This window comes from Cavia porcellus, unplaced genomic scaffold (assembly GCF_034190915.1).
Source record: "Cavia porcellus strain 051 isolate PalLab524CR breed Dunkin Hartley unplaced genomic scaffold, mCavPor4.1 scaffold_2, whole genome shotgun sequence".
Lineage (NCBI taxonomy): Eukaryota > Metazoa > Chordata > Mammalia > Rodentia > Caviidae > Cavia > Cavia porcellus.
This window is the reverse complement of record NW_026947485.1, coordinates 39,036,104-39,062,312: the sequence shown is the minus strand read 5'-3', so window position 1 is coordinate 39,062,312 and position 26,209 is coordinate 39,036,104. Positions and strand designations below refer to the sequence as shown.

At 39.8% G+C, this 26,209-nt stretch overlaps 2 protein-coding genes across 8 annotated transcripts in view; both read left to right on the top strand.

Moving 5' to 3' along the window:
* The window catches only part of Ahcyl2 (adenosylhomocysteinase like 2), a 208,659-nt gene extending 193,991 nt beyond the window's left edge, over positions 1–14,668 (top strand). For all 6 annotated transcript variants that reach the window (XM_063240862.1, XM_063240860.1, XM_063240877.1 and 3 more), the window contains exons 12-17: positions 1,464–1,558; positions 5,137–5,235; positions 8,931–8,999; positions 9,119–9,197; positions 11,296–11,416; positions 11,764–14,668. In XM_063240862.1, coding sequence (XP_063096932.1) covers positions 1,464–1,558; positions 5,137–5,235; positions 8,931–8,999; positions 9,119–9,197; positions 11,296–11,416; positions 11,764–11,770 — 470 coding nt within the window. In that variant the 3' untranslated portion in view covers positions 11,771–14,668. The remainder of the gene's footprint in view (positions 1–1,463; positions 1,559–5,136; positions 5,236–8,930; positions 9,000–9,118; positions 9,198–11,295; positions 11,417–11,763) is intronic.
* A 4,687-nt stretch (positions 14,669–19,355) lies between these two features.
* Positions 19,356–26,209, top strand: part of Strip2 (striatin interacting protein 2) — a 47,515-nt gene continuing 40,661 nt past the window's right edge. The window contains exon 1 of one of the 2 annotated variants that reach the window (XM_003475188.5): positions 19,356–19,547. In XM_003475188.5, the coding sequence (XP_003475236.2) occupies positions 19,419–19,547 (129 nt within the window). In that variant the 5' untranslated portion in view covers positions 19,356–19,418. The remainder of the gene's footprint in view (positions 19,548–26,209) is intronic. The other variant, XM_063240852.1, reaches the window with a different exon arrangement.

The window sequence follows — 26,209 nt, the reverse complement described above, 5'->3', positions numbered from 1 at the left end:
TACTGGGATTACAGGTATGTGTCATGATGCCTGGCAAGTTTTGCCCATACTGGACATTTCATGTAAATGAAATCATATAACACACAGTCTTGTGATTGGCTTCTTATATTTGGCATGATTTTTCAAGCTCATCTATATGATAACATGTATCAGTACTTCATTCATGTTTATTGCTAAATAATATTCCATGGCACGGATCTACCACATTTTATATCTCCATTAAGCATTTGTTGGACCTTTGAATTTTACTTTTGGTCTGTCATGAATGATGTTACTATGGGGTTGAGGATGTAGCTCAGTGGTAGAGTATTTGCCTAACATGCACAAGGCTCTGTGTTCAATCTCTAGCACTACCAAAAACAAACATGAAACAAAAATATATATAAATAATGCTACCATGAATATTGTATACAAGGTTTTATGTGGACATATATTTTACTGGATATATCCCAAAAATAGAATTGCTGGGTTATAAAGTAATTCTACTTTAAAATTTTGAAAAATTGCCAAACTATTTTTCAATGCTGGTGAGCAGTAGGCTAACATATATCACAGCCATATCACCTTCACATCCACCAAACTTTTTCAGAATGACACCACTGTACAATGCCCTCAACAGTGCACAAGGGTTCTAATTTCTCTGTATCCTTACCAACACTTGTTATTGTCTGTCTCTTTATTTTTGCCATCACAGTGAGTATTAAGTGGTTTTTCACTGTGATTTTGATTTGCACTTCTCTGGTGACTAATGATGTTCAGGAGCTTGTTAGTCATTTGTGTATCTTTCAGGAAAATATCTATTTAGATATTCTATTAATTTTTTACATTGAATTATTTGTCTTTAGGAACCATAAGAATTCCTTATATATTCTAAATACAAATTCATTTTCTGTTATATGGTTTGCAAATCGTGAGTCCCATTCTTATGGGTTGTCTTTTCACTCTGTTAGTGGTAACATTTGCAATACAAAAGTTTTAAATTTTTTGGCTAAGCATGGTGATTTTACAACATAATCCCAGTTATTTGAGTGGCTGAGGCAGGAGGTTCATAATTTTAAGCTACCCTGGCAACCTAGCAAGATCCTGCCTCAGAATAAAATTTCTAAAAGGGTTAGAGGTATAGCTTAGGAGTAGAGTTCTTGCCTAGTGTTTGCAAGGGCCTTTTAGCCCCCAGTACTGGGGAAAAAAAAGATTTGAATTTTGATGTAACCTAGTGTATATATATTTTTTCTTTTGGCTGCTTATGTCTAAGGTGTTATATCTAAGTAAACCATTGCCCAAACTCAGTTTCAAAAATTTACTTCTATGGTCTTCTAAAAATTTTATGGTTTTAGCTCTTACATCTAATGTGATCCATATGATCCATGGATCTATGATCCATGTGGAGTTAATTTTTATACACCGTATGAGTTGGAAAGTGTACCTTCATTCTTTTTCTTGTGGGTATCTCTTTTGTATTTAAGGTAACAAGAATGTGGTAACCAGAGAGCACTTGGACCGTATGAAGAATAGCTGCATTGTATGCAACATGGGGCATTCCAATACGGAGATTGATGTGGTAAGACCAAGTGGTTCCTTACTGGTGTGTGACCTCTCTGTCTGTTTCTGCCTACGCCCTCAAAATCAAACTCAAACCCGGAAGAGGAAGGAGCAGGATCATCATCAGCCACCCTAAGTATAACTGTCCTAGCAGAGTTGTCCATATCCATTCATATACTAGCCCTATGCTAGTGGATACTTTAGTGGATACTTTAAAGCTTCCTTGTCTCAATCATTTAAAATGATTTCTTTCATCTAAGTCTGATATACCTACTTATACTTTAAGCCATTTTCTCTTTATCTTTAGGATTGAGGATTGGGTAAACTCAAAACTATAAGATACAATGAATGTTAAGTAGAATGATAGTATTTTGGAGATGTTGGATTTTACCATAAAGATGAGATCAGTAGGTTGGTCAATGAAAAAAAGTCAAGGAAGAAAAATGACTATGTCTGTTAAAATTGACTATGTCTGTCAAACACTACAGTTTCTCCTTTTCTCTGCCTCTTCTACTGGACTATGTCTCCCCTTAACATATTTTCTGGACTGTTGTAACTGGGTCTATAGAAGTCACAATCAATCCCAGCACAATTGTTTGCCTTCCCTGCACCTGGAAAAGCTTTCATCACTTTAGTTCTCTAATTTGATTATATTGATCCTAAAATTTTCCAATCCAAGATTTTACTTGGAATAGTAAATTCCCCAAGTAATAGTTAATAGAAGTATAATTTCTCTTTAGACCTACAAAGTATCTCTCAATATGACTTTTACTCTGACTTTAAATTTCTATGGCACGATTCTTTCTCTCTGGGGTAACTGGCTCAACCATAGCATGCCTTCATCTCCACCGAGGGCTGCTGTGATTGAGCTTCAGCATTGCCAGGTAAGGATGAGTTAACTCACTGAGGTGCTGTTGAATAATACCTATTTTATATGAATTTTTCTTTTGAATCCTGTGGTGTACTCTTCTGTTATTAAGGGGCCAGGGGCTTTCAGGTGGCTCAGTGGTGAAGATTTGCCTACCATGTGAAAAGCCCTGGGCTCAATTCCCAGCAACACTAAAAAAAAAGAAAAAAACCCACCAAGACCTGTTTCTATTCTGGGGTGTCTCAATGGGATGGCTTAGTTACTCTGTCCTGCCATGCTAGTTTGCTCACAGTTAATACTTTAGCTAATATAGTAGTTGGTTCCTTTTTCTTTTTAAGTTGCAGTTATGTGCCTTGCTGCCCCTTTCTTAAATGGTTAAAGGGAAAGGAGGAAGAAATTTTCTGTTCTAAAAATTCAGGAAGCTTTGAAATAAAGATAGCTCCAAATACAATCATGGATGATTAGTATTTTTACTTTATGTTATTTCATCCCCTAGCTACTTCATAGGATGTTATTTTTTTAACTTGCAAGGGATGCAAAGAAGTTAAGCACATTGACAACTGTATAATTGATTCAAAATGAAACTGGGGCACAAAATCCATTGTTTTGACTCCAAGATGAGTTTTGCTTCCAATATGCTGTATTACTATCACATCCTGACCAGCTAAAATTCTAATTTTAAAGTGATAATTGCTCAATTTAAAATTTCAAATGAATTTATATAAATATTTAAAGTAAAAAAGTACAAGATTGGCATTGTGTTATAATGTTCTGCAACTTTTTCCACTTAACAGTAATTTTCATGGCAACATATATAAATTTTGTTTTGTTTTATTTTGTTTTGTTTTTGGCAGTGGTGGGGGATTGAACCCAGGTCTCATGCATGCTAGGCAAGCTTTGTATTACTGAGCTACATCCCTAGCCTCTTCTTCTTCTTCTTCTTCTTCTTCTTCTTCTTCTTCTTCTCTTCTTCCTCCCCCCTCCCCTCCCCCTCCCCTCCTCCTTTCTTCTTCTTCTTTCTTCTTCTATTTGCAAAGTAGTCCAATCTATGGAGCTATCATGATTTACACAACACCTGGGAGGCTGAGGCAGGAGGATTGCTGCAAGTTCAAGACCAGCATAGTGAAACCCTGTCTCAAAAAAAAGAGAGAAAACATTTATATAACCATCCCCTTGTTGATTTAGTTATTATAAATAATGCTAGACTGAACATTCTTTGATGCTTATATTTCTGAACTTGATGAAGTGTATATGGAAGTCCTAAAAGTGAAACTAAAATTAGATACATATAAAATTTTCCTAGCTATTGCCAAATTGCTCTATGAACTGCTTTATGAAACTTTAATGTCTCAAGAAATTAAAAAAAATTTTTTTTGATGTTTCTTTTCTTCCTGATGAAAGATTGATACAAGCTGGGTATGATGGCACACACCTATAATCCTAGCATTTAGGAGGTTGAGGCAGGAGAGAGATCCCTATGTGTTCAAGGCCAATTTGGATACATAGTGTGTTCAGAACAACCCTGAACTACAAAGTGAAACCCTGTCTCAAAAAAAAAAAAAAAAGATCCAAACCATGAGTATGGTTCAGAATACACTGAAACATAACAGTATATCTATCTTTCCTACTGTTTTGGTACTTGACCATGAACATCTAAACATTAGTTAAGCATTCCATTGTATATTTAGATAGAACTTAAGGGTAGAAAAGTGAAAGAAAATACTGTCCCTATACTATTCCTCGCTATAAGTTGTTCCCACTCTAGTAAAGGAATCTGTAGTCTTACCTATACTTGTGTCCTTTACTACAATGCTTAGAATATGGTATATACCTAGTAAATGATTATTATATAAATAAAAGTATTTTTCTTGTTTTAAAACTAGTATTTGACAGAAATTTTGAGTTTTTCAAACGAGCCAATGGGTACTTTTAGAATATGAGCTCTCTTTCTATTTTAGGCACTTCTTTTGGAAGAAGAGAATAGTTGTCTTACATCTACACCCTATGACTGTTACTTGGTTGCTGTTGTTAATAAACTTAACATTTTTTTCTCTTGTTTTCTAAATATACAATATACAGAAATGGAAGGAGGGTGAGCCATTGGGAGCTTTACTGTACCATTAAGCATTTTTTTAAAAGGCTACCTCACATTTGCACTTAGGTCACAAAGCTCCTGTAACGTTAGGGTGGACTGCCATCACTGTGAAGGTGGACCCTGGGACAGTCTGACAGCGGGCAGAACCTTGGGCCCAGCATGCTGTGTTTAGGGCATTCAGCCTTCCCCAGCTAATCCCACGCAGCTCTGATCTTCCTTCTTTGTCTCTTCAGCACTTACGTTATTTAGTTTGCACTGTATTAATTTGCACTTGTTTGCATGTTGCTTTGTATTTTCCTATCACATATGTATTGTTTTGTGTCCCCAACTAAAGTGCGGGCTTTTTGAAGGCAGAAACCATGCCTTTGGCTTCTTTTGTATTTCCCATAGCACCTTTCACTGTGCTCAGCAGAGAGTGGGCGTACAGTGTATGTTGTGGAATGACATCCTGAGTGATCCCTCCCTGGCTGGGCCTAAGATTAAATTCCCTGAAATGGAACAGTCCTAATCAACCCAGGACAGGTATTCTCCATGTGGCATGTTGGTTGCTCCTTGACATGGCACCCTTCACCATCTTTCTGTCACTAGCATGGGACTTGCCATGGCTAATGATGTTTGTAACTGTCTGTTCCAGGCAAGTCTACGGACACCAGAGCTGACTTGGGAGCGAGTGAGATCCCAAGTTGACCATGTGATATGGCCTGACGGCAAGAGAATAATCCTACTGGCTGAGGTAAGACTTGAGACCAGCAAGAGAAGTGCCCCCTGAAGGGCAAACTGCAGTGCCCAGCGCTCCTCTGCCTCGCATGCCCTCATTCTCTTACTGCTCTGCCGTAAGCACAAGTTTAACTGCTTAGCAATGGATTGTACTTCTAATTGTGAAAAGTCTTTTCAGTTAGCAATTAAGAAACTATTTTGGTCTCCATTTTTCACCAATTATCCTGTCTCTCCATGTCACTCTCCAGGCTGAGTCAGATAATGACTTTTAACTGTGGAAGGAATTAACAGATAGAACCAGTGCCACTTTGAGTGATGCTTACAAAGGGATAATGTCATTTGTGGGATGGTTTAATCAGGAAGCACAAAGTAGGAATTCCTGACTGTAACTTAAGACTATCTTAGGCAAGCTCTGGGAAAGTCACGTCTTGGCCGAGAGAGTCCCTGTGTTTGTGTGTCTGTTTCCTTGAATTGAGCCAGATGCATATCAACTATATATATGGTTGGTTGATTGGTATTTCCCACCCTGCTCCTTCTAGCCCACACTTACTCTGTTTTATTAATATTATTTTATTATTGTTGTTGTTTTGTAGTTCTGGGGATTGAACTCAGTACCTTCAACCCACGAGGCAAATGCTCTGCCACTGAGCTCCACCTCTAGCCCTTACATTTATTTTTGACTTTCATTCTCAATACTTTTCTGTATCAGTGTTTAAACTGCTTTTCCTTTATTGAAGGCTACTTTTCCACAGTCCTGTCTTCCTGGCTACTATAATTCCCCATATTCTTCCTATAAAACCTTCTCTTCAGGGAAAGATAGCAAAGTAGCAAGAAGGATAATAATATTTTGAGGGTTTCAATTTTTAGTCAGTTTTATTTACTATTTTAACATTATTTTTCTAATCTTTTTTAGTGATGTAGTTTATTTTTATTTTTTGTCTTTTTGAGACAGGGTCTCACTATGCAGTTCAGGCTGGCCTTGCACTTATTTTGTAGCTCAGGCTGGTCTCAAACTCACAATCCTCCTGTCTCAGCCTCCCAGGTGCTAGGATTATAGGTGTGCGCCACCACACCTGGCTTAGTTTTATTCTTTTATACTAAAGAATCAATATGAAAAATATAAATAATATTCTGTCTTTAAGGGTCCATAAAGTTAAATTTGAGTACCCTTATTGTTTCCTTCACTGTTTCTGTATCTCACCTCAAATATTTTAGGACATCTGAAAAGGAACTGAATTATTTCTTCACATAGAGTAAGGGAGGGAAGTTTATTAAATGAGTATTAGTACTTTTGATGTCAGCTGGCTATCCAGTGACTTATTTAGGTGGCCTGGGAAGTCTGGGAAGTAACTTTGATGAGAAAGCAAACATCATCAGTGTTTTTTGCCTATATAGTTTTAACAAAAACAGTAGTCAGGCTTCCTAGGAAACAAAATAGGAGAGGATAGTGTACGGGAGAGTTTCTAGTTCTTCAGTCTGAATCATCCACTCAAAATTCAAGGCTGTCTTTGCATTCAAGAGAATAAAACCATGGCAAAACACAAAAATTGTCACAGCTTCCTAAACTCATAGATATCTATCCTTACAACCTGGAGATTTCCCCTGGTCTTGACTAGACATTGTCTAAGACAGACTTTCAAAGGAACGTCAATCCTCAGAAGAAGGATATTCTGCGACTGAAAATGAAAAAGTAATTTGAAGTAAATTATGCCCTTCCCTGGCATAAGCCTTAGCATCACCCAACTATCTATATTCCTTTTTACATAATTCCAGAAATTGTTTACCTAATATCTTTACCAAATTTTCCAGAATTTTCAGTGGTTTCATTTAAGTAGCAGAAAGAAAACATAAATGACCAACAAGTACATGAGAAATATGGTTACCATGAATCATCAGAAAATGTAAATTGGGGCTGGGAATTTAGCTCAGCGGCATAAGCACCTGCCTTGCAAGCAGGCGGTCGTGAGTTCGATCCCCGGTACCGATAAAAAAAAATGAAAAAAAAAAAAAAAGACAGAAAATGTAAATTAACACTTCAGTGCGATAAGAATGGTCATTATGAAAAGGCAAAAGATAGCAAATGCTGGCAGATACATGGAGAAAAGAAACACTTACACTCTAATATAAATTAGTACAGCCATTATGGAAAACAATTTTTTTTCCTTTTTTTTATTGGTAAGAGGGATCGAACTCATGACTACGGGCTTGCAAGGCAGGTGCTTATGCCGCTGAGCTAAATCCCCAGCCCCATGGAAAACAATTTGCAAGTTCCTAAAAAAAATTAAAAATAGAACCGCCACATATTCCAGCAGTCCCACTACTGAGTATATAACCAAAGGAAGTGAAATCAGCAAAGACACATCCATACTCCCCTTTTTATTGTAGTACTGTTCACCGCATCCAAAAAATGCAGACAACTTAAGTGTCCCTCAGTGATGAAAGGATAATGAAAAGATGAGTATATATACACAGTGGAATATTATTCAGTCCTAAAAAGGATATGATCCTGTCATTTGCAACAACATAGATCATTGTACTAAGTGAAGTAAGTCAGAAAAAGAAAAATAAGTACTATAATATGATTTTACTCATATGGAATCTAAAAAAATTGATCTAGGCCAGGTACAGTGGTACACACTTGTAGTCCCAGCACTTGGGAGACTGCAGTGGGAGGATCACCAGTTCAAAGCAAACCTGAGCTACACAGTGAGACCTTGTCCCAAAAACAAAACAAAACAAACAAAAAAAACTTGATCTCTTGGAAGCTGAGAGTATAATGGACATCACCAGAGGCTGGGAATAGTAGTAGCAGAAAAGGAGGGATAAGAGGAAGCAGATCAGTGCATACTAAGTCATAGATAGAAGTGAGATGTTTAAGGTGTGTTATTGATAGTAGGGTAACTACGGTGAAGTGAGATATATATATATTAAAAAGCAAAAAAAAGATTTTGAATATCAAAATGAAAAAATGACAAATGTTAGAGACAGATGTGCTCACCTGATTTAAATATTATATATGTGTGAATTGAAACATCACATGGTACCCTATAAATATGTTCAATTTTTGTTTTTATGTATTGGTTTAAAAATAAATTTTATTTATTTTTTTCTTTTTGAGACAGGGTTCTATAGTGCAGTTCAGGTTGGCCTTGAACTCACTTTGTAGTACAAGCTGACCTTGAACTCATAGCAATCCTCCTGCCTCAGCCTCTGAAGTGTTAAACGTAAGTTTAAAATAAAACATTTTTTTAAGCACTTCAAAAAACAAAACAAAGGTGGATATGGTGGTGCATGCGTATAATCCCAGCACTTGGGAGGCTGAGGTAGGAGGATTGCTGTGAATTTAAGGCCAGCCTGATCTACGTAAGCAAGTTTAAGGTCAGCCTGAACTACATGGCAAAACCCTGTCTCAAAAAAAAAAAAAGTTACCAGGCATGGTCATACATGCCTATAATCCCAGCACTGGAGAGACTGAGGCAGGAAATTGCTATGAGTTTGAGGCCCATCTGGACTATATAGTGATTTCAGTCCCAGCCTGAACTACATAGCAAGACTGCCTCAAAAAGTTATCCATTCCTAGCATTGAACATCTGCTTTTTATCCAGGAATGTTTGTTGGAAGGGTTTGGAGAACAGCAGTCCTGCTCTTCTTTTATTTCTCAAAGGCCAGCAGCCCCCATAACCCCTCTGTGTCTTCACCTTTCATCACTAGGGCCGTTTGCTGAACCTAAGCTGCTCCACAGTGCCTACATTTGTGCTCTCAATCACTGCAACTACTCAGGTAAGGCCTCTGAAGTGAACAGCAGTGGCAGGAGAGGGGCTCAGACTAGCAGTGTTTCACTAGACACAGGGTAGCCTGCTGTGAACACTCTGTCAGTATCCACCTGTCTGCTTTTCTAGGCTCTCGCCTTGATAGAGCTTTACAATGCTCCTGAGGGTCGATACAAGCAGGATGTGTACCTGTTACCCAAGAAAATGGGTAAGCATGTACTCTTTCTTCCCTATTCTTACCAGAGTAGTTCAGAATCAGAATCTAAAGGAAGCTTGGGGGTAAAAAAAATAAAGGTATCTTTATTTTATACAATAGGAGCTAGGATTCTTAGGTTTTGTTCACATTTAATTTATCCCATTTTCCACATGGGTTGCCACAGTGAATTTCTTACATTTTGCTGTGATTTAGCTTACCTGTCCCTGAAGTTTGAGGATTTCCTGTCGTAAAGTATATTGTATGCAAGAATATCAAAGGAGGAAACCAAAAAAGATTTCCCTATCATCTCTTACCTTTTGGCATCTGATTTATTCCAGTTCTAAACTGTTAAAATAGCCCTGACTTTCAAAATACACCTTCCAATGAATGTTAGAACCATTGCTACTACCAAAGGGTCTAGAAGTACTTCTATCAAAAGTTTTAGTTTTGTGGGTGTTGATATAAAAGAAACATTAAAATTTTAAAGTGTCTGAATGTTGGGGGCAGGGGATTTAGCTCAGCGGCATAAACACCTGCCTTGCAAGCAGGCAGTTGTAAGTTCGATCCCCGGTACTGATAAAAAGAAAAAAGACCAAAAAAAAAAAAGTATCTGAATGTTACAGTATGATATAAACCCCTCAGACAAAGATCAGGAATAAATCAGCTCTTAGTTTTATTTCAGCAACTGTTAGAAGTTATATTTTCTCGGCACTGGGGATTTAGCTCAGCGGCATAAGTGCCTGCCTTGCAAGAAGGCAGTCATGAGTTCGATCCCCGGTACCAATAAAAAGGAAAAAGACCAAAAATAAAATAAAATAAAATAAAATAAAATAAAATAAAATAAAAAGAGAAGTTGTATTTTCTCTTTACAGACAATTTAAAAGGATATAAAATATATAGTCCATATTCTGATTATATAATGAAGTTGGGAAAACCAAACAAATATATAAGAATACTCTGAATATTTTGAGTAACAAAGCACATTGAGATAATAGACTATAAACAGAAACTCCTAAGGAGTACTAGCCCGGTGTAGTGGCACACACCAATAATCCCAGCACTCTGGAGGCAGGAGGATTGCTGAGTTTGAGGGCAGCCTGGGCTACAAAGTGAGTTCAAGACCAGGCTGGAATACATAGAAGAAGTAAGAGTATGAAAAGCAGAGCCAGGTGAGGCAACTCACACCTGTAATCCCAGCACTTGGGAGGGTGGGACAGGAGGCTTGCCATAAATTTGAGGCCAGCCTGGCTTCCATAGTGAGTTGAAGACAAGCTGAGACTACACAATGAAACTGTGTCTCAAAAAAAGACCAGGTGCACATGCCTGTAATCCCAGCACTCAGGAGGCTAAAGCAAGAGGACTGCTATGAGTTTGAGTCCACTCTGGGCTACAAAGTGAGTTCAAGGCCAACCTGAACTACATAGTGAAACACCGTGTCAAAGAAAGAGACAGGCTGGGGATTTAGCTGTGGTACAAACACCTGCTCACAAGTGCAAGGTTGTGAATTTGATCTCTGGTACCAAAAAAAAAAAATACTAAAACGGGCTGGGGATTTAGCTCAGTGGCATAAGTGCCTGCCTTGCAAGCAGGCGGTCGTGAGTTCGATCCCTGGTACCGATAAAAAGGAAAAAGACAAAAAAAAAAAAAAAAAAAAAAAAAAAAACTAAAACAAAACAAAAAAAAAAAACCCTGCATAGTATTCATTTCAGTCAAAACTTTCTAATTTTCTCAAGGTGTTAGCTTTTCTGATTGACCTGAAGTATAGAGTCCAGGGCAAAATTAAGGTTGGAGCTTCCCATTTCTTAGTCTGCTCACTATCTCATTCTTCCTTTTAAACCCCATGCTTTCACCTTTCTTGAGGAGAAGGAAAGGTTCAAGGCTGAAAGAGATGGTAAAGAAGAGCCGTTATGGCTTTAAAAGGCACTGGGATTAAAGCTGAAGGCAACCATTCCTTAGGATTGAAAGCCAATAAGCAACAGTTAAGCATGTTTTACTCTGCTCCAGGAATCTGAAAGTGTTTTCCAAATGTTTAAGTCCTTATCTGAGGAGTGAAGAATAGCGAGATAGGAGAGATGAATGCTTATACCAGGACTTCTGTGGTCTATTCCAGATGAGTATGTGGCAAGTCTACACCTGCCTACCTTCGATGCCCACCTGACAGAGCTGACAGATGAACAGGCCAAGTATCTGGGACTCAACAAGAATGGGCCCTTCAAGCCTAATTACTACAGGTGTCTTGGGCTCCCCAAAAATCAGGGAGGCCTAGGTGGTGAAAGCTTCCTATACTAGAATTGACATTTGTGTCTCCCATCACATACATTTACATGAACTCAGAAAATAAACTGGCTCCCCTTCAGCTCACTTGCAAAGAACACTTTGAGACCTTCCTCAAACATTAAGTAATATTCCCCTTCCCAAGATGTACTGACCCCTATTCACAAAGGTAAAAAGGAACCACAATTATCTATAGTCCAAAAAGGCTTCTGGTTCTTTATTACACCTTTGGACAGGCTCTTCATGTTCCCGTGTCTTCCACTAGCTGATAACATCACCCTCTCTTCTTTCTTTTTCCCTCCAGGTATTAAGTTCCTGTAACTCAAGCCAGAAGTTTTAAGGAATAGAGTTCCAAGCCTTTTCTCCATTACTATCCAAGAAGAACCCAGCAAGCTGCTTCTCTGATCAGAGCTGCCCGCCGTGCTCACCCTGTGTGTTAGGTTATTTATTTATTAAAATCTAGATTCCTGTGCCTGTAGCCTTGGCCCAGAGTGTGGTTACTGCTCCAAGGGCCATGAGAGCCACAGAGGACAGACTGAGGAAAGAAAAACAATGGGGTAACCTTTCCTAATACATCCTTCACATCACCCCCCACCCCACTGAATCCTCAGCAGTGGCCATTTTTCTCTTGTGCTGGCTCAGGATTTAGCCCAGGGATTCCAGACTCCTCCTTCTCTGGGGTTTTCTGGAATAAATTTTCAGCAGCTGCCTTTCTCAGCTTTTGCCATTCCCCAGATGAGGCCTTTTGGAAGCCACCAAATTCACATGGCTAGTTTCCCAGCCTTGACCATCACTATCACTGCTTTTTTTTTTTTTTTTTTTTTTTTTTTAAATAAAAAAGGCTTGTAAGGAAGGAGTGCTAAGGCGTTGGCAAGCTGCACCAGAAACTCAGCTAAGCCTGTGCGTGTGCCTGCTGAGGTCTCCTCCTTCACCCCCAACGCTATCTTCTTGGATATTTTCATGCTTTCTGGTTCTGAGACAGATGTTCCTTCATGATTGCCTCAACAGCTCTGGTGTCTGTCAGCCATATGGTTTGCCATCTTTCTAACCCCACCAAATCCTGCTCAGGAAGTGGGAACCAGCTCCACTGGAACCCAGTTTTGCTTCCCTGTCATTTAATGGAGTTTCCCAGGAAGCCCCCTCTGTCCCCTCCAGATTGATGCTGTCTCAGAAAAGGAGGGCTTGTTGTAGAATACTGCTTCCTGAAATTTCCTGTTACTGCCTAAAACTATTTCTCAAACTGAAAGGGAAAGGCATACTTTCCCAAGGACTTGGAAATGGGACAGCCCTTTCAGGCCGACAGCTTGACACTCTAAAGAAGCAGATATGTTTTTCTCTGGAAAGACTTTGCAGCTTGACTGGCTGACAGATAAAGAGATGACACTATAAGCTCTGCAGATGATCAAAGCTAGTTTGGCTAGTTTGAACCTCTCAGACATTCACCCTTCTGACCATTGTCATTGATGGCAAGCTGATCTGTTTTCTCTGCAGGTATCTTTATGATCTGACCTCTTATTTCAGGTTTTGGTTTCAGAGATAGTTTCTTGAGTAATTACAGAATTATAAAAAAATTTTAATAATATGAGCAGCCTGAGATTTTATATTCCATGTAAGAGTTGAATTCCTTTCAGAGACTCAGTTGCTGAGGGAACCAGAAAGTTTAGGTTGACTATAGGAATCTTGAAATGAGTCTCTCTTCCTGCAGCCAACTATATTTAACACTCTCATGTTAGTTTGCCCTTTTTTTTTTCTTATGCTGGTCTGCTTCAAAGTCTCAGGACTAAAGTGATTCATGGAAACACCATACCACCCAGAATCACTATAACCTTCCTATCCTGATCCTTCTCCCCTACCTCTGTCCTCACCAACTTCTTGGGTCTTAACATTCACCCTTGGAGTAGTCTGGAAGTGCCCTTACTTTTGAAGATAGGGAGGTAGAGCTTGGGTAAATGGCTGTTTATCTCATGAAATAGTATACAAGCTCACCCATAGTTCTTCAGAGGTCTCAGCAGTACCACATACATAGCTACATTCTTTTTTATAAGGAAGACAATAAATGCTAACAATTCCACTAGTCTTCTCAATTCTATTGCCTCTCCAGTTCTGAGTTTTATATTAATTGAATCTCTTTAGCAAGATTCAGGTCTCTGCACCTTATCTCATGTTCAACGCTGATTCCATTAGGCAAGTATCTGGATTCTAGCCTATTATGTTCTTAGACCAAAAATCAATCTGCTGTTTCTCAGCAAAGCCTTGGTCTCTAAAGAACTTACTATATTTTGCCTCACTATTATGAAGAAACTCACTTCAAATAGTAAAAGAACCACAAGGGCTTCTAAGTTAGCTGCCAGTGTTGCTGCCCATGGTGAAGTATTTGCCTCTGAGCTTCAGATGATCTCTCTCTCCCTGTCCCTCCTTCCTCTTTCCCTTTCCTCCTCCCTTTCTCCCTCTGTCATCAACCATTAAGAAGGAAAAACCCTAGGCCTCCTGTCTGGGTTAATCTTAGTGTTGGATCTGATTATTATTCTCACTGCCTTTGGAATCAGAGCAAATATGTCTTTTTTTCCTCCAGCCGCTCACCTTAGATGCATCTTAGCTAATAGGGGGCACGAGGAAGAAGGCTGTGTGTGGTCCTGGCCTGTGGGAATACATACCATTTTATTTACAATGAATTTGTGCTAGTTTCAAGGTCTTTTTGCCTTCTTAATGGGAATATTCAGTTTCCTTTTTCTCATTTAGAAAAAAAGACTTCTACCTTTCCTGTGCCCTTCTCCCTCCCAACCTACTTCCAATCTGAGCACGGCTCCCCATGGCCAAAACTCCTGCAAAGCTTTTTTGCTGCTTGGCTTTTCTTTGAACAGATCTAAAATTGCTGCTCCTGTGGTTTTCTCAAAATTAACTTAGTCATGGTTTAAAAAATAAATTAAATAAAAATGCATTGTTGCATTAAGCTTTTTTAATAAAGAAAAATTATGAAAATAAAATAGGCAACACCAGCAAATTATATGTGGAGTCCTAAGCTATATATACTTATATATAAATATATATAAAACTAATCATCTAGTTCTCATTGTCATCTTACTGAAAGGAAAGAAACCTCTAAGGATCGCTATTTCTGAGCTCTTGGACATCTTTGTCTAAATGATTGTATTTGATCAGCAATAATGACTATGTAATCTCAAAAGACAAATAAAATATTCTTAAAATGAGTTCTTATTTTGGATTCTTGCTTCTGTAAACTAGGAATCCAGAGCTAAGGCTGGACAAGCTTGAGGGAGCCTGCTGTAAGGGTAAGAATGTTAAAGCTGAAACAGTTTCCAGTAGACAGTTTGAGTGATCATTCCTGAAGATCCTTGTTCCATTCTGGGTCACTCCACTAATAAATATCTGGCCCCTCCTACCACTTTATCCCAGCATGACATATGCCCTAACTCCTGCGTGTAAAGAACTACTACCTTGGGGAGTTGAGGATTAGAGGTTGTAGGCTGAGATATGGAAGTATGGTTCTACACCCCTCAAGCTCTCTGTATGCTGCCCTTAACTAGAGAGTGCAGGAAGTCAGCATCCCCACAACTTGGGATCAAAAGACCCAGACACTGAGGACCCAGTTATATCCAGGCAAGGGAAGAAATAAATAGGCAGAGGTTTGTCCCTAAATTAGGTAACCTGACTAAATAGAAAATGAATCCTGTTGCCTCTTTTTTCTCATTAGCAATAGGATAGCTTTCTTATTCCTTCCCCCCTTCCCCCCCGTAGCTTTCTTCTTCAGTTAAAAACCTAAACTAGTTCTACATCTTGTGGGCAAGAGGTGTTCTTCCCTATCAGAATCTTCTGCCATTTTGACTGCTATTTATTTAAATGAGAACCGTAGGACTAGAATAGTCTGGGCAGTTGGTAGTGTCTCAAGCTGGTGCCATTCCAGTTAAGAGAATGCAGCTGCTAGCAATGAAGGCCATGAGTCAGCAGGTTGGATTTGTTCCCCTCCAGCAGAGTTTGATTCCTCTTTTGTGAAGAATGGAACAAGTGTGTTGGTTTTAGTTCTAGACTCACAAGGTCAGCCCAGGCTGCCCACTGTTAGGCATGTTTCCCTACCTCATAGAATTATAGAAAGACCTTGGGCCTTGAATCAGGCTAATTTGAAATTTTTTTGTTGTTGTTTTTAAAACAGGGTCTCGCTATATAGTTCAGGCTGGTTTTTAACTCACTATGTAGCCCAGGCTGACCTTGAACTTGTCACAATCCTGCCACAGCTTCCCAAATGCTGAGATTACAGGCATGGCCCACTATGCCTGGCTGCTAAATTTGGATTTGAGTCCCAGCTCTGCCAAGTTGTATAATTTGCCCAAATTCTATAACCAATAAAAGCCTCAGTTTTCTTGCCTGTAAAATGGTCAATGCATACCTTACAGGGTAGAGATTTAATATTTTATTGTATGACAACAGCTTAAGGAATCTCACACACCCTGTTTATTACTATTTTTTTTTTTTTTTGTCTTTTTCCTTTTTATTGGTACCAGGGATCGAACTCACGACTGCCTGCTTGCAAGGCAGGCACTTATGCCGCTGAGCTAAATCCCCAGCCCCTCACACACCCTGTTTATTAACATTACTTTCTTGTCTCGGTTTGGGGGTCCTACAGCCTCCATCAAGTCATTACATCCACACTTGCCTTTTACAGGGGAAGGAGAATGTTATATCCTTTTCCTCCTTACCCGAACTGCCTCATATCCTCAAAAACAAGGTACTTTAAGACTTCCTGTGTTATATTCTCAAGCATCGTCATGTTAGGTGCTTCTATTTAATCAAATATTTGACCTCAAATGACAAAAGGAGTACGTTTGATCCTTGTAACTGTACCTATTTATACTTTCAACTCTCTGCCAGCAGCCTGAGTTTTGGGATGAAACCTAAGATACAGGACAAGGGAAATACTGGTAGTGTAGGTTTTTAAATAAATTTAAAATAACCCAGCCCTAGAGGTGTCTCTGCAAAATAAGAAGACTTGTTTGTAGATCAACCTACCCTCACTAGCAAATAAGCTAAAAGAAATTTAATGTGTGCTAATTTCATGGTTTCAAAGTTTTCAGTTAATCTGTGGTTTCTCATCACTTTCATTTTTTTTCTCAGATATCTTCCTTTTATTTTATTTTATTTTATTTTATTGTTTTTTTTTGAGACAGGGCTTTGCTGTGCAGTTCAGGCTATCCTTGGGTTCACTTTGTAGCCTAGGCTGGTCTCAAACTCCTGCCTCAGCCTCCCGAGTACTGGGATTACAGGCGTGAGCCACCACACCCGGCTTACTCCTCAAATATCTTCTAAATCCTGAGCATCAGTACCTATATTGAGCAGATAGATAGCTGATCTTTACTCTCTTCCATACTGCTGGACTGTTGAAAAGATCATGATTTCTTTGCATTCTCCATAGCACCAGTTTTTCAAATCTGTTCTTTGAAAGTAAGCCCTATAAACCTCTAGGCTCAGAAATTGACTTTAGATAGATACTAGAGGGGGTCTAAATGCTGTCCTCTATCCTTCCAATAAATCATGTCCCCTTACCTCAAGGGACAAAAAAAGCAACAAGGCCTCAAAACTGGCCATGTGGGGATTTCTACTACTGTTGGAGATACTACTGACTGATGAAGTTCAAAAGAATATGCTGGGGATTTAGCTCAGTGGCATAAGCGCCGGCCTTGCAAGCGCATGGTTGTGAGTCCGATCCCCGGTACCAATAAAAAAAAAAAAAAAAAATGGCAACTTCAAAAAATATGAAGTTCTGGGCTTGTTAATCCTAGAGCTCTGACTACTTAGAAGGGGAAGTGTTGAAAAAAATAAAATACATGATTATTTTTAGTGAAAAACCCAGTGGCCTAGGGGCTGGGGATTTAGCTCAGTGACATACGCGCCTGCCTTGTAAGCAGACAGCAGTGAGTTCAATCCCCAGTACCAATTTAAAAAAAAAAGAAAGAAAAACCCAATGGCCTGTATGTACTATGGCAGTTTTATCACACCAAAGTGATGATGAGGTAGATACGGATTGTGAATTTTAATTCAGAGTGTAAGTTTTTAAGAATTTAACAAACTTTACTCTGGAAAATTCCAAAATCAAATAGTTTAGGCCTTGAGCCAAGAACTTTCTTGGAACTACAATACACATCAGTTCAGTTCTGTGAACCAGGGGATTTCGACAGAGGTTTTGCTCCCCAGGAGACATTTTGTAATATCTAGAAATATTTTTTGATTGTCACAACCAAGAAGTGGGTACTACTGACATCTCCGAGGAAAGGCCTGATCCTATAACGAATAGGACAGTGACCCCCCACCATAATTTTTCAACCCAAAATCTCAATAGTAGAGGTTGTGAAACTTGGCTATACTCCCATCCATGCTATTTTGTAAGTAGGAATAAGATTCAGAGAGGAAAGGGAAAATGGAGGAGCTGAGGAGTAAGATGTTGGGAACTCAAGACAAAAAGAAACCCAGAAATTTCCAAGGAGTGCTGTCTCTCAAGCCTGCTTTGATTCATCATCTACCAACTAGCAGAGGGAAGAGTGAGGGAGACATGATTAGAAAGGAATGTACTCATCCCTACCATATGGAAAGGGTAAATAATTTTGGGCTCCTTGTTTTTGAAAAATGGTGGGAAATGCTGATTTGAATTCCAGCAAAGTTGATTTGACACTAACACATACTGAAAGGGGTAAGGATGACTAAAAAAAAAAAAATTTTTTTTTCTAGAGTAGGAGGAGGGTGTGATAACTAGAATCTGTAAGGAAGGAGTCAAGCAAGAACAAAAGTTTCCTTCAAAGAACAACACCCTCTGAACACTGAGACAAGGTACAAGATATTCGCAGTTGCAAGGCATCGTAAGAACGAGCAGTATTCTATGAGTCCTAGTTTTCTCATCAGTGATAATGAATTCGTAAAAATAACCTATCAGAAGAGATATGATATCTAGAAAGCTTCTAGTGCAACGCCTGGCACAGAGCACGTTCAATCCCGCTTCTCCCCTTTCTAAAGCAACCTGGCCTTGGATAGGAGATTTGGTCTCACCCATTCCCTTCCACCTGCTTTTCTGGGACTTCCATTAGTCAGCCAGAACTAACTGCCAAATATTTACTACAAGCTGCTCTTGTTAGATAAAGTCTAGAGACAGACCACCGACAGACTGCACAGCCTCCACTGCCCTGGTAATATCTAGAAACATTTTTGGAAAGGATCTTAGACAGGGAAAGAGAGGAAGACAAAGGGTGGGGATGGGTGAGCCTGAGGGTTACTGTCTGTTCCCAACATTAAGAAGCTGTCCGTACAGCAGAGAAAGGCAGATAACCACTAGCAGCCCTCAAAGGCATCCGCAATTTCAGAGAAGTAAAAAACACCCCCATCATACCCCTCACCGCCAGTCTCCTAGCCAGCCCTCTCTCCAGGCTGGATTCATTTTCTTTAGAAAGCTCTCAAAAATACCAAGTCTTTCGTTTCTTGCAGTGATCCTGGCCTTCCTTGCTTCCAAGTAGGTTGTGGACGGGTCCTCCGGCTGCGATTTGGGGGGTCTGGGTCTGCTGCAGTGGAGCAGGGGGCGGAGTGTAGAGCTCCCAGAAAAGGTAGCTTTCTGGGAGGGGTGGGTGCTAAGGTACCTTGCGAGAAACAAAGAGCTAACCTGCCCGCATTCAAAGCCCAGTGTTCGAAAGGCAGGGCGGGAAGCCACCCAGGACTCTCTGGTTACCGACGACACTGCAGAAATAAGGAGGATAAAAGGAGTGGGATATTCCTTGAAAGAGCCCCCACATCCTCCAAGTCCCGCTCCGAGTCGTCGCGCAGCCAATCGCGCTGCGGGGCGGGGCCGAATCGAGCAGCCACAGCCAATAAGGACGGGGAGGGTGGGGTTTGGCTCTGGGCGCGCGGCAGCGGGGTCGCCCGGGCCACAGAGCGCCGGGTGGCAGAAGAGAGCCGCGGACCAGCCACATGGAGGACCTAGCGGCCCCCGGGGCAGGGAGTCTGCCTGCCAATGGCAATGGCAATGACAACGGCAAAGGGAAGTCTGCGGCGCCCAAGGGTCGGGAAGCGTTCCGCAACCAGCGTCGGGAGTCAGAGGTGAGGAACCAAGAGGTTCGGTTGGGGCCGGGAGAAGCCCGCGGGCGCGAAGCGCGACTGAAGTGATAGGGGCTCGGCCCAGAACGCCGGGTCCCGGCGGCTGCAGGATCCGCAGCACCTAGACGCAGCCGTGTAGCCGCCACTTGTCCCCAGCGCCTCCGGGAGAGAGTAGAGATGCCCCTCTCTTTTCTGGGAGCCGAGAAAGCGCGGTAGCGAGCGTCCCACCGATGTCCAGGTACTTATCTCACTGGGTCTCTGCAGCCCCTTGAAGCAAGAATTGGGATCCCGACCGAGGGAAAGCACCAGTGTGGAGGGGTCCTGGGACTGCTCGGGCGGGCAGAGGCGGCGCCCGGCTGGGGGTCCAGATGGGCTGGGGCTCCGGGTTGACCGCGAGACTGACCCTTCGCATCCCTCCCGCAGACTTTGACCCCTACTTGTAAGGTTAAAAGAGATCCAGGCACAGGCAGTACCTGAGTGAGTGTTTGGACGGACTGACCTAGGATACAGGCAGGACTGTAAATATTTAGGTCTCTTCCTCTTCTAAAAAAGGGATGCTAACTAGGACAATGAAAGGTCTGGATTATTATCACTCCCCCACACCTTCACCCAGCCTATTTCCATCCACTGGCCAAGTTTTGGAATTGGATTAGAGTGGGAATCAGAAGAGACCAGCAAATATCAAGTGTGGAAGAACCTGGAGATGTTCTGGTCTAGTCCTTTCATTTTACAGAGTAAAGGGGACCAAACTAACTTGCCTAAATCCAGACATCTGAATTAGTGAATGACCAAGAGCACCATGTTTCTGGATCTGTCAGACCAGGTGTTGAATCCCAGTTTTACCTTGTACTCTCTGGCTTTTATCAAGTTATCAAACCTTCATGAGCTGTCCACCTGTGAAATAGGGTTAACATCACCTACCTTAGAAGGTTGTGATAAAATCAAAATGAGATAACTGAGTGCAAAATGCATAGTATAGCTCATGAAATTAATAGGTCCGTACATAGTGGGTCTTGTGCTGTATTACTATCATGTTTTTTGGCATCCCAGTTCACAATTCAATCATTTGAATAGCATTTCAGTTTCCCAAGTGATTTCATGTGTGCTTCCATTTTGATACAAGCAAAGTAGGAATCATCCACTTTCTTGCCCTTTTTCTCTCCCTTTTCCCTTTCTTTTTATTTGTTTTTTGTTTTGTGCTTTTGGTTTGTTTGTTTGGTGCATCAAGCCCACACATAGCCTGGTAAATTCTAAGCATGTGCTTAATCACAGAGCTTACATCCTGAGCTCCTACTTTTTATGTTTGTTTGAGACAGTCTTGCTGTGTGCTCATGCTTCACTGTCCTCCTGCCTCAGTCTCCTGAGTGCTAGGTTTAGAAGCCTGCCTCACTTGTGCTCTCTCTCTCTCCCCCCCTTTCCTTCTTCCTTCCCTCCCTCTCTCGCTCACCTCTCTCCCTTCCCTTCTCCTCTCCTTCTCGTCTCCTTTCTCTCCCTTTCTCCTTTCTCCAACTCCACTTTTTTTTAGTTTTCGAAGACAGGACCATAGTATAATCCAAGCTGTACTTGAACTCAATAGGTAACCCAAGCTGGCCTCAAACTCACAGTCCTCCTGTCTCTCTGCCTCCCAAGTACTGGGATCCTAGCTTCTGTTTCTTTTAAAATACAGAAATAGAAGAAGTGAAAAGACTGGCAGAACTTAACTGTACCCCTCCTGGATCTTATCCACCACATTGTCTCTCTTGCTAAGGATCGGGTCTTTTAGGGTCTCTGGTACCTCCTTCACTCACAGAGAACTCATCTTGGAGGATGAATTATTTTTAACTCATCACTTAGTTATTGAAATCTTTCTATATGTCAGGCACTGTCTTAGAGGTTAGAGATGCATCAGTTAACAAAAGGTCTTTGCCTTTGTAGTGCTAACATTCCAGTAGGGGTAGAAAGACAGATAATATGCAAATAGGTAAATAAAATAGCTTCAGAGTGATGTGTTCTATGAAAGTATTAAAAATAGCCCCTGCTCCTATCTCTTTTCCGAAGTGGGAAGCATGTCCCCCACCTATCAATATCAAGTCTTCCTTCAGGAAAAGGCTCAAATAGTTGCTTTGCTAATGAGCTCAGTGTCCAGAGACTCAAGAGTATTCCACTTGCACCACAGTTTACCTGATGATTGCCTGCAGCTGCACTCTTCATGCTTGGTAATGAACAACTGCAGTGATCATGTCTGTCTGGCTCACTACCTGCCAAAAGCCTGGCTGGAAAGATTAGCTTTCTTCCACCTTTCCGTGCTGCAGGAGACACCTGTTAGTATTATCCCCTTGTCACCACAGTCTCCAGGTGCGGGATCTGCTTTTCCTTCTCTCTCCCTCTTTTTGCTGTCCTGTAGGAGACAGTCCTTAGGGAAATGATGTTCATTCTTCCCTAGGGCTTCTAGAAAATTGCTAGAAAAGAATTGCTATGGATAAGAGAGCCTCATTGGATATCATGTACTTATAGGAAAACTGTTGACTCACCCTCTTCCAAAGGTCTAGTTTATAAACATCCTATACACTAAAAAAGGAAACCAGAGGATAATGTTTAATAAAACAATTTATAGCAAGGGCCAGAGATTTAGCTCAACGGCACTGCCACTGCCTGGCAAGCACAAGGTCATGAGTTTGGTCCCTGGAACCAAAAAAAAAAAAAAAAAAGGATTTGTAACAAAAAGATTCATTCCAACACCAGAGGAAAAAAAGAATTCACTTCCTTATACTTCTAGCTAGATCTCTGGGTTCTCCTTTATTGGTTCTCAGTGTTCTTACAGGCTTTAATTGGTCTATGCCAGAATGAAAAAAATTCAGGGCATTGATGTGAGTTATTCTAAAATGAGCTCAATATATTAAATTTAAAACAGTGATTTTGAAACTATATGAGACCACCTGTGAATGACACCTTTTTTTCCCCAAGGGAAATGGAATGATAGAAAATAATGCAGTTGGGCAAGTTGGTGAAAGCCTATAATTCCAGCTAATCAGGAGGTTGGGGCAAAAGAACTGCAAGTTCAAGCCCATCCTAGGTAACTTAGCAGACTCTTGGGTCAAACAAATGTATAATACAAAACAAAACACCAGAGAGAGAGAAAATCAATGGATCATATATAGTAAGGGTAAATATTTTGTTAAATTTTAGTTCTCCTATGTGTGTGGTTTATGAGTATGTGTACGTTGGGACAGGATATAAAAGGTATTTATCATTTTTCTATAATTTATTAATCCCCCTCCTTCGTACTGGGGATTGAACCCAGGACCTGGAACACACTGGGCAAATGAACTACATCCGCAGTCCTTTTTGTTTTTTATTTTAGGTTACCCAGCCTGGGCTGAAACTTGTGATCCTCTTACCTCATCCTCCAGAATAGCTGAAATCACAATAATGCCACCATGCCTAGTGGAAAATACTGTTTTTTGTTTGTTTGTTTTGTCTTTTTCATTTTTATCTGTACCAGGGATCGAACTCACAACCGCCTGCTAGCAAGGCAGGTGCTTATGCCGCTGAGCTAAATCCCCAGCCCCGGAAAATACTGTTTTTAATAATTGTTCTTTATTCTTAGTTGAGTTCTTCCCATCTTTAGTATTAGACTGCTCTCTCTCTCTTTATCTATCTATCTATATATATTTAACTCAAGTTGCTATTTACCAAAATGAAACATTAGTACCCTCTAGAATTTCCTACCCTCTATCCCTCCCTCCCCCCATTGATCCCTATAATCCAAAGGCAAAGTTTTGTTTGTAAATCTTTGCTGTAGTAGATTTAAACATGGTTTGCTTTGTTGGCAATGTAAATTAGTACAGTGGCTTTGGGAAATAACTTATGTACAAAGAGCCATAAAATATTAATAAGATTTAATGCATTAATTCTCTTTATAAAAATCTATCTTGTCAGGCATAGTGGCACATGCTTGTAATACCAGAATTTGGGAGTCTGAAGCAAGAAGTCCAAAGTAAGTTCGAGGCCAATTTGGGCTCCATAGTGAATTCAAGACCAGCCTACACTTCACAAAAAAATAGAGTAAAATAAAAACATTTTTAAATCTATCTTTAGAAAAGATCCAAAATATGAAAAAATTATAAGCATTACATATTTATTTATTTATTTATTGGTACTGGGAATCAAACTCATGACCTTTGCTTGCCAGGCAGGTGCTTATGCCACTGGTGTAAATCCCCAGCCCAAAATTTATGTATACAATAAAAATTTAAAATATCTTAAAGGTTCAACAGAGAATTGGTTAAGTTTGCCAATAGATATCCATCCAGTTATATAATCATTTAAAGTGAAATTCATAATCTTATGAAAAAAATGCCCTTATAAAAAATTTTAAAATTGTGGGGCTGGGGATTTAGCTCAGCGGCATATGTGTCTGCCTTGCAAGCAGGCAGTCGTGAGTTTGATCCCCGGTACCGATAAAAAGGAAAAAATTTTAAAATTGTAAGTAACCATTCACATACTGCTACCAAGTGCTAGGTTAAAATAAAAGTATATTAAATTCCTTTCTCATTCTTCCTTTAGTCCTTATAATGACCCTATAAAATATGTTCTTAGGTTTATTTTAAAGATGAGAAACTGAAAATGTCATGTTGTAACAATTTTCTGGCACCAACTGGGTATCTTACAATTCAACACAATGCTGACACTAATCACCCAGAGTTAGCCCACAAAGTACCCTCCATAAATTAAGTGCTCAGTCTCACAAGGCTACCTCCACATTAGATACAAACTACAAATGGAGTCTCCAGGTTATGCACACTTGTACCTAGTCAATTATAAATTCAGAAGTTACCATGACTTCTCCTCTTTCAGGATTGATAATTTGCTAGAATGACCTACAGAACTCAGGAATGCGTAAGATATAGTTCAAAAATAGCCAAATGGAAAAGATGCAGGGGACCAAGGTAGGGAGCTGAGATGGCACCATCATTTTCATCAACCCCAAAGCTGCCCAGGTACTTGTTCCAGGCTTTTTGTATGATATTGCCTATCTAGATGTGATTAAGCCATTGATCGTGTGACTTAACTCAATCTGTAGTTCTCTCTTCCTTGTCCAGGTAGGGATGGTACCAATTTATACCCTCAGAATACAAGTTTGATTATTTTTTATTTTTTTTCTGTTAGCTGGTTCTAAATACTCTACAATGCTTTCATCCACTTGAATGGTGTTACACAGTCTTGATATATTTGATGCTATAGCATATGAAGTTATATTCAAATATTTCAAAGAAAAAGACTCTATGGTAACTACTATTAAGTCGGGTTATTTGGTGGTGAAGCACTAGGTTGCTGAAAGTGTTATACTTTAACCTGTATTGTTATGTTGTTATGCCCCCTTTTATCTCATCCTCTCCCTTATTCATTAAAAAATCATTTAATTTTTAAAAAAAAAATATATCAACCAATAAAAAATGCTCCTGGTTCTGTAGGCAAAAAGAAACCCTTTACAACTGTTGGTTAGAGAGTAGATTAGTATAAACACTGTGGAAATCAGTGTGGAGATTCCTCAAAAAATTAGGATTAGAGGTCCCATTCAACCCAGGTATTCCCCTTCTGTGTATCTTCCCAGAATGATTGAAAAACATCACACCACAGTGACATATGTGAAACCATAAGGTTCAAAATATACAATAGTCACTGTGAAATGGAAGGAAACTGTTTAATAAAAAGAAGAAACTAAGATAGGAGAAAAGAGAAAGGATAGAAGGGAAAAGAAAAAAAGTGCAAGTTAGTTATACCATCAGTGTCACTTAGTTCACTGAATAGGAAAGGTTGTGCTAATATTGATTGAAGTAATTTTTATGCCCCTATTTTGTACTTGAGTGACTAAAATAATGTTGTGTAATTTATTAACAATTGTTACTTTTTCATTATTTTGTTGTGAAAATTTGTTTTACCTTTTCTTCTTAATATTAATAAATAAAGTAATAAAAAAATTTATACCCTCAGAATACAAGTTTGGTTTTTCTGGCTTTGCCATTCCCTCCCTTGAAACTATCAAAAGACCCACCATGAGTTACTCATTAGCATAAATTCTGCTGTGATTGACAGGGGCTCGTTGTGAATAACATATAGTCCTATCAGGAAGTTCTAAGAGTTTTAGGAGCTCTGTGCCAGGAATCAAGGACAAAGAGAAAATATTTTTTATACTACACTGAAGTACAAAGAGGTAAGCTTGTCCATGGTCACCTAGTGTATGACAAAGCCAAGATTCAGAATGTTTTGAAAGGTGTGTGTGTGTGTGATGGTACTAGGGATTGAGCCTAGGGCCTTCCCTCTGAGTATACTCTATACTCCCTCTCAGCCTTTTAAAAATAAGTTTATTTTGAGATGGATTTCACTAAGCTATTAAGTTACTCAGGCAGGGCTCAAAATTGTGATTGTCTTGTCTTAGACAATCACAGGGTGCTCCCAAAGTGCTGGGATTATAGGCATACATGACCATGCCTCAATTTAAAGTTCTTATATACTAGAAGGAAATAGGGAACCAAATCATGTTAAAATATTTTAATAGGGTTATATAAAGAACATCATAGAAAAAAATCTAACCTTTAATACAACCTGGAATGGAAATGCTATCTTATTTGATAATCCTCAAGTTAAAAAATATGACAACTGGAGAATCTCTTTTTGTAAAAAGG